Here is a 15,619-nt window from a genome sequence, read left to right as displayed (position 1 = left end):
TTAGTTCTGGGAAACCATTTTGTATTATTTCTTTAATTAATCCTCTCCCCTACTCCATTTTATCTCTTTTGCTGTTACTTTTATTGGTTCAGTATTGGACCCTTGGTGTTTCATGCTTGTAATTTCTTACTTTGCCTTTTCTTCTTCCCATTGATTTCTTCATCTTCATTGTCTAAACTGTCTATTGGATTGTTATAATCGGTGTCATCATATTTTAAATTTCAAGAGCCCTTTCATATTCACTCTGAGCGGTTTTGTGTGTGTGTGGAAAGGTTGTTGAAATTACAACCTCTTACCACTTAGTAGGAAGACTTCCACTCACTCCCCATTTCATTGTCTTATGTAATCGCTGATCTCCATGTTGCCTGGGGTTCCTGGGCCATTTTCGTCTTCTTTCTCTAAAGAAACTGTCTCCTGAGAGGGTGAGTGTGTGAGAGAGAGGGCTGGGGGTCCAACTGGTCTTTTTTTTTTTTTTAAATGTTTATTTATTTTTGAAAGAGCACAAGCAGGCGAGGGGCAGAAAGAGGCGGGGGCAGAGGATCTGAAGCTGGCTCCGCACTGACAGCAGAGAATCTGATGTGGGACTCGAATTCACAAACTGTGAGATGTCAGGAACCTTGAGATCGAGGCCTGAGCCGATGACGCTTAACCGACTGAGCCGCCCAGGTGCCCTGGGGGGGGGGGGGGGGGTCGGTCCAACTGCTCTAGAAACAACCTTTCAACCCTCTTTCCAGTTGACTGCCTCAGCCTTACATTCACCGTACCCGGAGCCTTCAGTCCCGGAGTGTCCTGTGTTTTGAGGCACAAAAGGTGTTGCTTCTTTTTGGCTGCTCTGTGTGCAGATGGAAGATTCCAGTGTTCTCTGTCGTGTCCATCACTGCTGTCCCTCTGCTGCTGCTTCCCTCTCTGACTGCATTTTCTCCTATCTCATTTTTGTCTGGCCTTGGGCATAGAGGAGAGAGCATGGGGCTTCCTTTACTAAAATTTGAACGGACTTTGGGATGGGAACGGCAAATGGGACAGAAGATGGGACAAGAAAACCTATCGATTTACTCTGCCCTGTTAACTGGAAGCCCATTGTTCATGTTAATGGTTGGATTTTTCTATTGTAAAGTTAGGCCATAAATTTTCAACCGGTTCCTTTGGTTGGGCATTTGGGTTAGTTCCAGTTTTTGCCAATTAGAAACCATAGTGCAGCAGAGTATTCTCACCTGTATTCCTGTTCATGTTCGGAAATGTATCTGTAGGGAAAATTCCTGAAAGTCCAGTGGGTGTTTGATGTTTGGTAACCTTGCACTAATATCAGTATTCTCAGTCTTTCCCCAGCTGCACATGTGAGAAAGGGGTGGGCGGGGGACTCTCATTTTGATGTATTTTTACAAGTTTTTTGAACGCAATTGAGCATCTTTTCATATATTAGCCATGTCTATTTCCTTTACTGTGGATTTCTTATGAAGTCATTGAATAACATACTTTGCCCATTTTTTATGTGGAGATGTTTGTCTTCTAATTGATTTTAATTATTCTTTGTATATTGACATTATTCCTTTATCAGATGTTTCACAAACATTGCCTTTGTTGTATTGTCTTTTGACTTTATAGGTGGACTTTTGTTTTTCTTTTCTTTCTCTTTTTCTCTTCTTTCTTTCTTTCTTTTTTCTTTCTTTTTCTTTTTCTTTTCCTTTTTCTTTCTCTCTTTCTCTTTCTCTTTCCTTCCTTCCTTCCTTCCTTCTTCTCTTCTCTTTTCTCTTCTCTTTTCTTTTCTCTTCTCTTCGCCACTCAGATCATTTAAGATGCCACTAGTCAGGGTTAGCCCCTTGACCCTTCATGTCCTTGTCATTTCATCTGAAGCTCAGATGAGACCTTTCCCATGCTATTATTTTTTGATGCATGTTTTCCCCTAACTTATGATTTGTTTTTCACATGAAACTTGGATTTACACAGACTTAGTTTAGGTATACGGTGTGTGATACAGGTCTGGTGTTACTGTTTGCCGTATGACCGGCCAGTTGCCCCTAGGAGTCCGCCTGAATTTTCCCACCTTTGTCATACTTGAAACCGCTGTGTGTTCTTGAGTCTGTTTCTGGATTCTTCCTTCTGTTCCACTTGTCGGCACGAATTCCCGCGCCGATACCCTCCTATTTGATTACTGGAGCTTTAGAACATTTTTAATATCTGCAAGGCTAGTCTCTGCACGCACATCTCTTAAAGAAAGAGTTTATTGATTCTCCTTCCTGGGGATTTATTTTCTTTGCAGAGTTCTTTCAGCTTACAAATTGCCACTTTGGGTGGAGACTCTCCCTTCTGAATGAAGCTGCCATTTTTAGTGCCTAAAACCTTCCCTTTGGCAACCTTCTCTTCCCTCTGCAGCGGGGATCCTGTCACATGCTGCTTCCTGGTTCAGACTTGTCCCTACCCCAGTCCTTATGGGCTCTGCGCGGATTCGCCACTGATCCGTGTTCTTTCATCAAATGATCCTTCAGTAAAAAGTCCCAAATTGCTTGGGGCGGGGCAGGATGGGGAGGGACTGATAATGGGTGTGGGGTTTCCTCTCTGGGGTGAAGAAAGTGTTTTGGAATCCGATAATGCCCACGGTTGTACCACCCTGGGACTCTAGTATAAGCCACTGAACTGTGTGCTTCAAAAGGGGGGGATGTTATGGTACATAAATGACGTCACCAAACCAAAACCAAGTCCCAAGCAACAAGAGTCCTTCGGTGAAGGAGGAAAAAGCGTGGGCGCAAAACTGAAAGGCTAGTCATTAAGCAGAAACTCGGCTCTGAACCTCCTGGCAGTGGAGACAATGCAAGGACTCCAAACTCCCAGAGCGGGCACCCCACTTCGCAGAGCGAAGGCCCTCTCCCGACCCCGAGTTAATCGCAGTTTTGCAAAAGATGGGGAGACGCTCCTCAGGTCTTGCTGCTGCTGTTAGCATCATGATGCCTTCCTCTGCGGTGCTTTGGGCCTCCCGTGTGTCTTCGGGAGGCGCCCGTGGCCCTGGGGCACCGAGTCCGTGGAGCTCCTGCGTCCCTTTACAAGTGCTCTTTCCCGCCCGACTGACTTATCTTCCCGACTGAATGCGTCCTTGGCCGTGTGCAGGGCACCTCCGCTCACCTGCCCGCTCCCTCTCCAGACACAGCCTGAGGCTTTCTTTATAAAGTCCTGAAAGGCCCTCAGCGGCCTGGGCCTTCCGGGTTAGATAGCAGGCTGCGGGCCTTCTAGATTTCGTCAGCATCCTCTGTGCGGCTTATCTCCCAGGCCAGATGGTCACCAGCCCCTCGGCTCGCTGCACCTGTCCACCGTGAGGTCATTTCCTTCCGGTCTCAGAGATGGGCTCGCGTCTCGTCAAGAGAGTCCCGTATCTGTACCTGCTTTGCCGTATCGCCCCCAGTGTGAGGGGAGCACAGCACGTGTGAAGGGAGCACCGCTCCCGTATGAGCTCTGCAGCTTGGGGCCCACCTCCCCGGAGCCCCGCAGGCCCCCCTGAGCCTCGTGAGGAGGGCGCCGTGGGCGACGGGGTGCGAGGACCGAGGGTGGAAGTGAGGACCCAGCGCCAGCACGGGGCACGGCCGTCCTCCAGAGGAGGCCCCGGGGCAGCTCGGGCCCCTGCTGTGCTGCAGGGTCCTGTGTGGGCTCCCTCCTGCCCTTCTGCTTCCCTCGTCATTTCTGGAGAAAGACCGTAAGATTTGAAGCCAAGGCAAAACAGTCTTAAGCAGCCTCGTGGGTGGCCCATGATTGCTCTTGTTGAACGCTGCGTGAATGGCCGTGATTTTTAGAGGAGGTAGATGGGAGCCCACCCGTGTTCCAGAGTGTGGCCGTGTGAGCCCATCCCCCCGGCCCCTTGTGCTGCCATTTGGGGGTGGCCCTGAGTTTGGGTCGGTGGAAAGAGAATCATTTCGTGGCGTCTCCCTTTACGTCAAGTCTGGGTCAAATGACACCCCCCGCACCCTGCCCCAGCACCCGGAGGCTTGGTGACCCTGTTCCTGGTGAGGCCTACCGACCCCAAGGGGAAACTTAAGCTCTAAGGAATGGGCCCCAGAGAAGAGTGGAGCCAAACTCTTTCTTCTGGCTCTTTAAGGAGACGTGGTGGTGCAGTGTGGGATCGAGGCTAGGATACTCTCGTGCTCGGCCGGGGACCCGCTCTGCTCCCAGGCAGCCATGACCTTGGGGCACGTCCTGTGCCAGCCTGGCTGGGTACTCAAGGACAGGATGATTGCCGGCATGCTGTGGCTCCAGGATGTGAGGACGTCAGCCTCCTGAGCCTCCCTTGGCATAGGGCAAACTGGGACTGTTGCCCCATCCTGGTTCCAGACGGAGTCCTTGGGGACATCAGGAAGGGCTCAGAAGAAGTCCAAGGACTCCTTCCTACAGTCACTTCTGGGGCTGCAGGTCCAGCATTGGCTCCTTGTAGGCTCCGTTGTGGTTTGAGCCTCTCCCTCCCGAGCCCGTCGAGCCCGTGGTCAAAGCCAGGCTTACCATGAAAGCGCGGGGGTGGGCAGACGATCCCCGTGGGTGAGCTTTGTGGTACGCGCAGAGGTGACTGAGGGGGATGCAGGCACCCCGCAGGGAGAGCAGCACCCTCGCAGAAGGACAGGCTCACTCACATGTGTGGCCCCAGGCACTGTGTGCGGGCCGGCCCGTCCACACTTCTCTCTTTGGGTCAGGAAAGGGCCGACACAGACTTCTTGTTGCCTTTGCAGGTGATACAGGCTTTGGAGGGACAAAGTTGCCCAGTTGATGACAGTTCAAAAAGATCCCCCCACAGGTACCGACGAAGTTCTGAAGGGACATGAAGGAATCCCTCCGGTGAGAATGTGGGGTCGGGCCGTAGGGTTGAAGACGCCCGTGGAGACGAGGCAGGGCCCTGGTGGGGGCACAGGTCGGTGCACTACGAGCCCTGTGAGGGCTGTGTGAGCTGGGGCTCTCAGGGTGCAGAGCAGGGGCCGGCCCCGTGATGCGCTCGGTCCCTCTTCCCTTCCTGGAGCCGCGAGTGCTCAGGTGCTGTGCACCGGCACGGAGCTGGGCCGGGGCGATTCTGTGCACCGTGTTTCAAGGTGGAGAAGTGGCTTGAACTTGGACGGAGAAGTGGCAGGAGATGGCCAGTCCCTGGGAGCCACCGGAGCCCCGGTGGGGTTTCACTGGGGAAGCCAAGGAGTGGGTCGGCTGCATTTTCTTGCTGTGGTGGCCGGCCGGGGGGTGGAGGTCGAAGGCAGTTTCTCTTGGCTCCAGGATGCACCCCAGGACCAGTGGGTGGAAGTGATGGGAAGCTCAGGGCCTGGCGTTAGGACACTCGCCCCTAGTTGGAGCCATCTTTAAAGAGCTGTCTGGGAGGGCACTGGGCTCCCAGCCCGGGTCCCTGAGCACAGCTAGACGGTCTCCTGTTGAGTCGCCAGGCGGGATGCCGTGAGGGGCGCACCGAGGGCCGAGTTCCCAGAGCTGGTTCTGTGGGTTGAGTGATGCGACGGGGGCCCCGGCGGCGCGGGGGATGCTGAAGCCGTGTCGCAACGGCGATCGGGAGCTTAGAGCCGGAGGTCCAAAGAGCACGTGGCCCTGCCCCCAGTTTGGAAGCTCTAGAAAGCAGGACTCCGGCTCCAGACCGCAGTGCAGGCTTTTACCCCCGGGAGGCCGGCGGCTGGACCCACGGTGCCTGCCTTCAAGGGACGGCAGCCTCCCTCGAGACTGTCGGTCGTGGGAAGTGAATGTCCTCGCACGGGACCCTCTCCTCTAAGCGGTCGGCTGTGTTCTGAGCGCCTCCCCTGGGCCGCCACGGAGCTGGGCCGTGGAAACAGATGAAGGGGTCCCTGCCCACCAGGAGCTCACCGATGTGGGGAAGGCCGGCCGGCCAGGGTCAGGTACAAGGAAGGTGGAGCTCTCGCGGAGGACAGGGCCCAGGGATCGGACAGGGAGGGCTATTTGCCGTCTGCTCCTCAGAGCCTTCCTGTGAGATGCGCTGCCTTTTGGGCCCCGTGAGGTCACGGGGACCCCCTGGAGCCTCAGCCGGTGTGTTTCGAGCTGAAATGAGCCTCTTGTTTCATGGCTTACCCCCAGTGCTTTTTGCTTGAGGATCTTGAAACTGGAGTTTGCGGCCTGAGGCTGTTTTGCCATCTATGGAAAATGGGGGTGGGGGGTGCACCCACTCCCAGGTCTCACGCGTGAGCTCCGCATCCCCCTCGTGGGTCAGGAAGATGGAGCTCATCTGTGGCTCCCCGCCCCCCCCCCCCCCCCGGAGCATGTTGGCGACCCTGCTTTGAAGCTGTGCCTTCAGAGATGCATCATCCCGTGCCTTGCTCCCGGCGTCAGGATTTACCCGAAATGGGGCCCCTGGCTGGGTTGTTCACAGTCCACTTCCTTGGGCCCCGGTTTACAGCAGGTGGCACTCAGTCTGTGGACTGAGTTCCACGCGTAGGTAGGTTTTGGTTTATGCGAGCGCTTTATGTTCGTAAAAATTAGTTGCCAGCATTTGAAAAGCTCAAGAGACTTCCTGTAAGAATCTAGAGTTCAATCTCTCCTGGAAAAATTGGATCTTCCAGTCTGGGACCTCAGTCTTCCAGAGCAGCAGTCGCCTCTTTAGATGGGGTCTGGGCCCTCCCCCGCCACTTCCCTTCTGTTTCCCCGACACGGAGGCCCGATGTTGGTGTCTCTTCATCATGGTGCCCGTGCTGTTATTTACCTTTTCCTTTGCTTTCTTCGTTCGTTTACCCGTCCCTGAACCCCATACGTACTCATCCTGACACAACGGCCCTCGTGGCTTCTTAACGTCTCCACACTAAGCCTACTACCTGGCGTGCAAGGTTAGGCTTAATCGCCAGCTGCTTTGGGGAGCTTCTGGGTCCCCAGAGCACGGCATACGTACCTTTGTTCCGTCCCCGGCGTAGCCGCGTTCCAGCTCAGACATCGTCTGGCTCCTTCCTTTGAGGCTCTCGTGGTGGCCAGAGCCACACTGTGGTCACTGTCTTCGCCCTGAGCCAGACCCGCGCTATCAGTAACGTTCGCTGAATCCAATTACATCCCGCGATTATTTGGCCGCCGATGTTGCCAAGCGTGACAGAAATGGTTTCCTGGAACATGAAATGAGATTGCTCTTTGTTACTGTTTCCCAGATCACCAAGCCTGGAGTGGCTTGGTTTTGGATTTAGCTCCTGGACCTAATCATTTTGAAGTCGCTACTGTGCTGGAAGGCTCAGCCTCTCTGGAGAGTTTGGTGGCTTGCATTAGTGCTTATGGAGGTGCAGGGAAGGGCCACTGCATCCCTGAAGAGGCAAGGTCACGCGTGTGCGTGCGTGCGTGCGTGCACGTGTGCGTGCTGCTGAGCCGTGGGGCCGAGAAAGGCCCTGGGCCCCGTGCATCTTGAGCACAGTGCATCCCAGCTGACGCGTTTAACCTTCTGGGCACGTCTAGCTCGTGTGTGGCTGTGTGACTGAGAACGAAGCGGCCTTCGCCATTTGTGGGCGAGGCTTAGAATCAAATCTGGTGTAACTGAGTTCAGGAAAAACGCCATCTTTGGGAGGAGACCATCCTATTGTCCTGATAACAGATGGGGACCACACGGAGCTGGTATGGACAGATCCCTAGCGGCCAGGCTGGTCTGACTCGCGTCGGGCTTTCTGTTCAACACAGAGACTACTTCCAAAGCAACCACTGCCACCAGCAGCCGAATATTGGCACAGGCTCGGCCGGGGACGCCAAGTCCCCGGGAGAGCATTGAACCTCAGACATGAAAACGTCAGTCGCGTGACTTGGCCACACACAAAAAATGACTGCGTAGACGTTCATTTTTTTTTTTTTTAGGCCTGGCAAGATGTTCATAAAGCTAATTGAAAGAAGCAGGATGGAGGGGCGCCTGGGTAGCTCGATCGGTTAAGCATCCGACTCTTGGTTTCTGCTCAGGTCACGATCTCTTAGGTTCGTGAGTTCGAGCCCCACCTTGGGCTCTGTGCTGACAGTGCAGAGCCTGCTACGGATTCTTTCTCTCTGCCCCTCCTCTGCTTGTGCTCGCGCTCTCTCAAAATGCATAAATAAACATTAAAAAAATAAAATAAAAAAGGATGTAGCTGCAGCACAAGAGTATAATCCCACATCTTGTTTTGTTCTTAAAAAACCCGAATCCTGCATGCACCCGTGCCTCTGTGTGCGTGTAAACTCGTGTGTGTAAGACTACAGAGCGGGAATCACCGTGCTCAGTACCCGAGCGATGGACTTTGGGGTGACTTTAACTTTTTCTTTGTCCTTCTCTTCACGTTCCCTGGTCTTTCTCAATGCCCGTGTCTCCTGTGGCAAAGTGACGAAGGGGTGAGGACGGGGGCGGTGCCACCGCCGCTCACCGCACGTGCGGCAGCACAGTGGCCGGGCTCCCGCGGCGGAAGCTGCCCGCGTGCGTCCGTGGGTGAGGCCGCCACCAGGCAGGCACGGAGGCGAGATGAAGCCGTTGATAGAGGGACGCATCTCGTTTCTGGAGCGTCTGGCGGCTTTGTGAGGACGGAGGAGCCGCGTGGGGTCCCGTCTGGCTCCGTCAGCCGCCGGATATTAGCTGCCGGGGTGCAGGCCTCAGGCCTTCTTTCATCCGCTCTGATCGCCATTGTGATGTCTGACAGTTATTACTTTTTCCAACACTTGGCTGATATCAGTGCTGATAAGGTGTCCTTTCCATAAATTTACAGGCATTGCTTTCTTGCCGGCTAGTGTCTCTTATCTCCTCGGAACCAATATTTTTGGGATGCTCGCACACAAAATGGGGAGGTAAGACGAGTACCGCTTGCTCTCACTCTGTCGGAATAATGTTCTGTGAAGCCAGTTCTGGGTGTTGCGACCCGAGTTTTCATCAGTATAATGTCGTTCTGTTAAGCCAATTCTGGCTGTTTCTACCCGAGTTTTCATAAGTAATTGTCCTGATTTCTGTTGAAAATTTGGCAGGGGTGGGAATGGGAGCGGTCGTTTATGGAAGGTGCTTTTTTGTTCTTTTGACAGGTGGCTTTGTGCTCTTCTGGGAATGATAATTGTCGGAATCAGCATTTTATGTGTGAGTAAAAGACCTTCCTTGACAAGTGGTCTCGAAAGAAAACTTTCGCTTTGGGCAAGAATCACCAGGAAGCATTTCAGAGCAGAGTGAAGTTTGTTGTCTGTTTTTTATTTTTATTTTTATGTTTTTTGTTTTGAGGGAAAAAGTGCACCTAAGCAGGGGGAGGGGTGGAGAGAGAGAGAGGAAGAGAGAGAGAGAGAGAGAGAGAGAGAATCCCAAGCAGGCTCCACACTGCCAGCGCAGAGCCTGACGTGGAGCTCGAACCCCCGGGGAGATCATGACCTGAGCCGAAATGCAGAGCCGGACGCGTAACCGACTGAGCCACCCGGGCGCCCCGATATTTGGTTTTATTACACTTTCAATTTTCCTCCAATTTTGTATCCTCTTAAACATATTGGACAAGGTTCTCCAAGGGATACATTTACATTCTAGGTCAGCTGCAGGTTATTTAGGACGGTTGGTTGCATAGTAATATTTCACTTCCCCAACCCCCCCTCATGGTCAATATTACAGCGTCTTTAAACACTTTGAGCCGACTAGCCTGAAACAGTAGCAAGATTTTTTTTTCTAGAACAACACATCTTCTACCAACAGCCGGTATCTACCCCCAAGTGAGGCCTTCTGGCCCTTGTCAGAAATGGAGCGTGGTCCGGGCTGGTCTTAACTACAGCAGTTGACGAGGCTGTTCTTGGTGGTCACAAAACCCATTTCAGGTTCAACTTCTGAGATCTTGGAGGACCCAGTTCTCCCCAGACCCCATCCTCCTTCTTCCCCCTAGTTCCCACTTCAGAAGGGAACACGCAAACCAGGCCAGAGAAGACCCATCTTTAGGCTTTTCCCAGAAGCTTTACATTGGATGTCATGATTTTAGGGTGACGGGTATTTCCTCTTACAGATTCCTTTCGCAAAAAACATTTACGGACTCATAGCTCCCAACTTTGGAGTCGGTTTTGCAATTGGTAAGTCACCTGTAGAACTTTCTTTTCCCCATTAGTCAGAAAGATTTCCTCTTATTGGGGCAGACTATCTATCGTTCCTCAACCTAAAATTTCTTTTTTTTTTTTTTAAACGTTTATTTATTTTTGAGACAGAGACAGAGCATGAACGGGGGAGGGTCAGAGAGAGAGGGAGACACAGAATCGGAAACAGGCTCCAGGCTCTGAGCTGTCAGCACAGAGCCCGACGCGGGGCTTGAACTCACGGACCGCGAGATCATGACCTGAGCTGAAGTCGGACGCTCAACCGACTGAGCCACCCAGGCGCCCCATCAACCTAAAACTTCTAGAGCTCGGAAGGAGGCTGTGGGCTGCCAAACTCAAGTACCCCCTGTCAGTTGTCTACAGATAGATACCTGCTTTCACATACTAGTCATTTATTTTCCGAAAGCCAGTATTTGTAGAAACCCTGCTATTTACAGAAGCAAACGGATACTCTGTTGCTGCCCTTGGGCAAACAAGAGAACCCCCTCACTCAGAGCACCTTTGTTTGGGCTCAGATCTGTGCACAGAAGAGAACCCGGGGGACAGAGACTTCACGTATATTTTTTACAAGGTCTGGTACAGAAAAGGTGGCCTGGTGTATCGATGGCCACCCGTGCTGCGGGAATTTTCACCGGCAAAGGGGACGGGGTCTTTGGATGTGAAGAACCATGTATGCTGGAAACAATCTTGTTAATGTTTTGCATGAATAGGATACCTTTGTTTCTCATTTATAATATACAGATTGGTCGTCATAAAAGTAAGGGCTAAATCTGTCACAGTTGCTAAAGGCAAGAACTGAAGCTTTGAGTGGTGCAGTGGAAAAGACAGAAGGGAGCCTTTGGGGGCTCCCCGGGCGGGTTAGGTTTGCCCTCCCACAGCACCTCATGGCTTCAGTGACAACTGGAATTCATTTTTGAGCTCTCGGGGGCCCGTCCACCTCTTCTGTCCAGTTTGTTCACCCCGTCCCCGTCCCCAGCACGCGGCACATATTAGGTGATCAACAAATACCGATTGGATGAAGGAACGTCCCTCCTCTTCCAGCCTCTAGTAGTAGGTGGAGGTGAGGGAATGGACGTTTGACTGGTCTGCTGGTGGTGTCCACAGATGGGGGTCTCATTTTAGCTGATTGTTATCAGCCCCATTTTATGGATGGGGAAACCAGTGTTCAGCTAGATGAGGAATGGCCGTGCCCATCCCGCCAGGGACGTGAGCCCAGGACTCTGAACACACATGCTTTTCCTTTGCTCTTTGTTTATTCTGCCTGTCCCTGACTGTTCACCAGCTAGGAGATTCTGATCCCCGCCTTAGTGATGGTGATTGTTTGTTTAAGCCCCCGGGTTGGCAGACCTCTTTCAGTCTGTTCTCTGAGCAGGGCACGGTGACCCCTCAGACGCCCTCGTGTTCTGATTCCTTCCCATCTTCCCTGATACTTTCCAACTTATTCTCATAGTCCGAGTGTGAGGCCGAGGTGTAGATGGGGAGGGGAGTGTGTGAGGCTTGTAGGTGTGCCCCCTGGGGGAACGTGAGGGGCTGCGGAACCCGGAGAGGGTTAATCTGGAAAGCACCGGCTGGAGGAAGGCGAGGGGCCACACAGCCAGTAGCCAGCGCCCCACTGGATGTGAAGCCTGGTCTGTGAGTCACCAGAGGACGGGGTGCCCTCTGCTGGAAGGTGGGGCCCTTCAGACGGTGGGGGCCAGGCGGGGCCAGCGGGAGAACAGGCACAGGTGGCCTGGGTTCCAGTCCCAGCCCCAGCGGCCTGCAGCCTGTCTTCAGTGAAGGGTGTGCCTTGGGGAGCCTGCCTTGAGACTCACAGGGGGCGATGACAGAAGGGGAGCCGCTGGCGGGGTGGGGGTCAGGACACTGACGCTCGCCGCGTTTTCGGGCCGCGTCGGTTTTCTATAGACCGTGTGCCCTGCCCGTCCACAGGAATGGTGGACTCCTCAATGATGCCCATCATGGGCTACCTGGTAGACCTGCGGCACGTGTCTGTCTACGGGAGCGTCTATGCCATTGCGGACGTGGCCTTCTGTATGGGATATGCTATAGGTAAGGAAGGACACTGACCTTTCAAAACAAGCTTTCACCTCGATGCGTGATAATGCCGACCGGAAACTGTTTAAACTTTGGTGTCTTTCCGTCTGTGAGGCATCTGGAGAGAGCTTTATCTTCCTTCTCTGTTTCCCGAAAGGTCCCTCGGCTGGTGGGGCTATCGCAAAGGCGATCGGATTTCCGTGGCTCATGACGATCATTGGAATAATTGATATTCTTTTTGCTCCTCTCTGCTTTTTCCTTCGAAGTCCACCTGCCAAGGAAGAAAAAATGGTAAGAGAATTTTAGGACGCAACTCTAGTGTTTCTTGATCGTGTTGGCATGGTCTTCTGGACGGTTCCTTCATGGCGTAGTTAGAAAATATATTTCTGCTCCTTTGGGGCAGAACTCCCCAAACATAAAGGGTCAGAGTTCCTTTGGCGTTTATACCGCATAGGCCATACCTCTTTTACTGTATCAAACATTATGTTTATAAATGTGAAGAGTGAGGTGATGTTTTGGTACATAGATTAGCAGTCTGTATAGCTCTTTTGTCAACCAGACATGGAGTAGTTAAATGTAATTGCCTTTAGTTCTCAAAAATCTTGAATAGAACTTTTTTTGCTTCCTGCACCGAGTCCTGAGATGAGCCATTTTGGGTGCCGTTTGCTTTTCTCCTAAGCCTTACGGCTTTCAGTAATAGTGTTTTTGTTCTTACTGCGTAGGATTCTGGAGATGGTTTTGGTGTAGATAACAGAGCATTTTGGGAAACTATCGTATATGTACCTTTGGGCACACGTGAGCATGTGCAACCTTTAAATTCACAGTTTCATAACCAGAATCAAACTAAATGATATGGTATCGAGGATAAAGTGTTTAGAACTTACTGGTTCTAAACTTGAATTTCAGAATGCATTAGTCGTTTTAACCTGATGAGCGTTCATCCCTGGTGATGGTGTTGCTGGGTTTTAAAACCTCCCGTGGTGGCAGACCCTCGTCTAGCAGGATGAGAGTGGAGGCTTAAGTTAAGAATGAAGGAGATAACGGAGGCGAGGGGAGATGGTGTTTTTGTGATGAGGAGTGGATATGAGGTTCACTTGTGATGCTCTCTTGGGGGCACACCAGAAGTTCTTTCTGACGGGTGAACGGAAATGGGTCTGACGCTTTGGCATTTCTTGAACTTCCCTGTTACGATTTTCCCCAAAGAGTGGGTCTAAAAACAGACACAGACTCTGAAGTTAGGTTATGTGCAGCCTTTATTTGTCTGGGGTGTTCTTTGTATTCATTAATTTGTTCAATATATTTTGAAAATATTTTCAGAAAAAGTATATTCAACACTGATCACTCTATCGTGTGCCCTTTATTATATAGGATTTAACTGGATAATTTGGTATTACTCATGACCCGTTTGAAAGAAGAGGAGGGGAAGGTGTGGAAATATTCCGACGGAAATCACCTCTTCTTTCCTTCCTCTTGCTTACATGGCCCCACTTCTGAGCAACCGTAGCACTTTACTGTTCATCCTACCCGTCTCCTCGCCTGAGCCCCGCATGGTAGCTTGCCCAAATCGGGGTCGGAAAAGGGGGTTACTCCCAACCCTTTTTGGACCAAAAAACACAAAGACAAAATCGCCTACAAGTTCTTTCACCCAGGAGACTGTTTAATAAGATTCTTGGGAAGTAATGAAGGGCTAGTGGTGGCCTTGGAGCCACACTGTCATGTGGGGACAGGATAGCATCTCCCTTACTGGGTTGTCGTAAGGATTCAGCTAAGAATCCCAGAGTGCTTAGCCCTGTGCTTACTACAGTGGATGCTCGATAAGTGCATTACTATTTCCAGCACTACCTCATGCTGCTTTCCTGCTTCTACCTAACGCCCTGATTTACTGTCGGTCCAGAGGCCCCCTGGTGTCCTCCCTTTCTCCCTCCTGTGAGGCGAGAGCTTCCTTTTGCTCCTGAGACCTCCGAACTGCTGAATGGGCTTCCTTAGCCAAGCAGCAGACGTTAGTGGCCGCTGTGCCGTGTGTCGGCGTCAGCGTGGTGGCTTATCTGAGGTGTTGGAAGAAATAAGTGAGGTCAGGGGATGGGGGGTAGAGGGGGACAACCCCCCGGGCCAGCTGCTGCCCTGGAGTCCACGTGATGACTGGCAGAAGGCCGACCTCAGCACCCCTTCTCTTCCCTCGTGTTAAATCGGCACTTTTGTTCATTTAAAAAGCGAAATGCCGAAGGGAGCGGAAGAGACAATCTTGAAAGGCAAGGCAGCAAAAATTGTAGGCTTCCCGAAAGGCACTTTCGCTGCAAAATGTCAAAAATCCGTAATAAGTGCCTAGCAAGATGAATCATTAAAAACCTGAGAAAATGTGCATCTCGCTGCCCGTCACTGATGCCCATAATTGAAGGCATCACATTGGATTCCATTTGACTCGCGTAATGGCAACATTTGAGGGTGGCCAACAGCAGCTGCCTATTCCCTGAGCAAGCGGGGCAGGAAGACACCTAATGATAAGGGGGAGTGAGGCCGGGACAGCAGTGTGCCAGGGAGGAGACAGAATTGATTACTGCCCACTTGAGAGAATCCAATACCGACAAGTGCGGGCGTTCAGGATCAGCAGTTACCAAAGGCAGGCGGGCAGCCAGAATAAGGCATGTAAGCCTGAGCAAATCATTCTTTCATTAGGCGGCCTTCTGAATAGCCTTCAGCTATTTTATACTGAAAGATCTAAAGCTGTTTTCATGGGTCCCCAATCACACAATCATGAACTAGCGTGAGAGCGCCTGAGTTTTTCTTCCGTTTGGTATCCTCGACTTCTGGCTTTTTTTGTTTTGTTTTTTGTTTGTTGTTGTTCCTCTGCAAGCGTAAGAAATTCCACTCTGCCATTTGAGGACAACTGTGTTCTACGACAGTGACGTGCAGCCCGTGATTCTCAGAATACCCAGTTGAGGATGGTTGTGTGCTGGAATGGATATTTTTTCCAGGTTAAAGAATTATTTAAAAAAGAAATTTTTTTTTAAACGTGTATTTATTTTTGAGACAGAGAGAGACAGAGCATGAACGGGGGAGGGGCAGAGAGAGAGGGAGACACAGAATCGGAAGCAGGCTCCAGGCTCTGAGCCGTCAGCCCAGAGCCCGATGCGGGGCTCGAACTCACGGTCGCGAGATCGTGACCTGAGCTGAAGTCGGAGGCTTAACCGACTGAGCCACCCAGGCGCCCCAAGAATTATTTTTAAAGATGGGGCACATTTCTTACACCTTACTCTTGAAGTTTCTAGTGGTGGCCCAGACAGGAAAGTAGGGGTTTGGGATTGCAGCTTGCTTTTCCTGGGTGGCTCCGGCCTTTCTCCTCATTGTTCCAGGGTCCTTCCAGCCACCCTGTTTTCTGAATGCAGGGGCCAGGCAAGGACCTGAATATTATCATCTATTTATAGAAATGGGTCCCTCTGTGGGGCATTCATGTAGTTGATGTGCAAAACCCTCACCATTTTTTAATTTTTTATTTATTTATTTATTTTTTTTAAGATACAGTAAATAAAACTTTCTAGCATTCAGGCCTGGTAGCTCTCAAAATCTTGAAGCCTGGAGGGCTTACTGTTCAGTT

The 15,619-nt window shown here is 51.6% G+C and overlaps 1 protein-coding gene across 1 annotated transcript in view; it reads left to right on the top strand.

Moving 5' to 3' along the window:
• The window catches only part of SLC18A2 (solute carrier family 18 member A2), a 39,080-nt gene that overhangs the window by 18,321 nt on the left and 5,140 nt on the right, over positions 1–15,619 (top strand). The window contains exons 11-15 of the mRNA XM_078434867.2: positions 8,658–8,736; positions 8,965–9,016; positions 9,912–9,975; positions 11,923–12,042; positions 12,185–12,318. Coding sequence (XP_078290993.2) covers positions 8,658–8,736; positions 8,965–9,016; positions 9,912–9,975; positions 11,923–12,042; positions 12,185–12,318 — 449 coding nt within the window. The remainder of the gene's footprint in view (positions 1–8,657; positions 8,737–8,964; positions 9,017–9,911; positions 9,976–11,922; positions 12,043–12,184; positions 12,319–15,619) is intronic.

Source organism: Panthera onca, chromosome D2 (assembly GCF_046562875.1).
Source record: "Panthera onca isolate mPanOnc1 chromosome D2, mPanOnc1 haplotype 2, whole genome shotgun sequence".
Lineage (NCBI taxonomy): Eukaryota > Metazoa > Chordata > Mammalia > Carnivora > Felidae > Panthera > Panthera onca.
The sequence above is the reverse complement of the archived record's forward strand: the minus strand, read 5'-3'. Positions and strand labels throughout refer to the sequence as shown.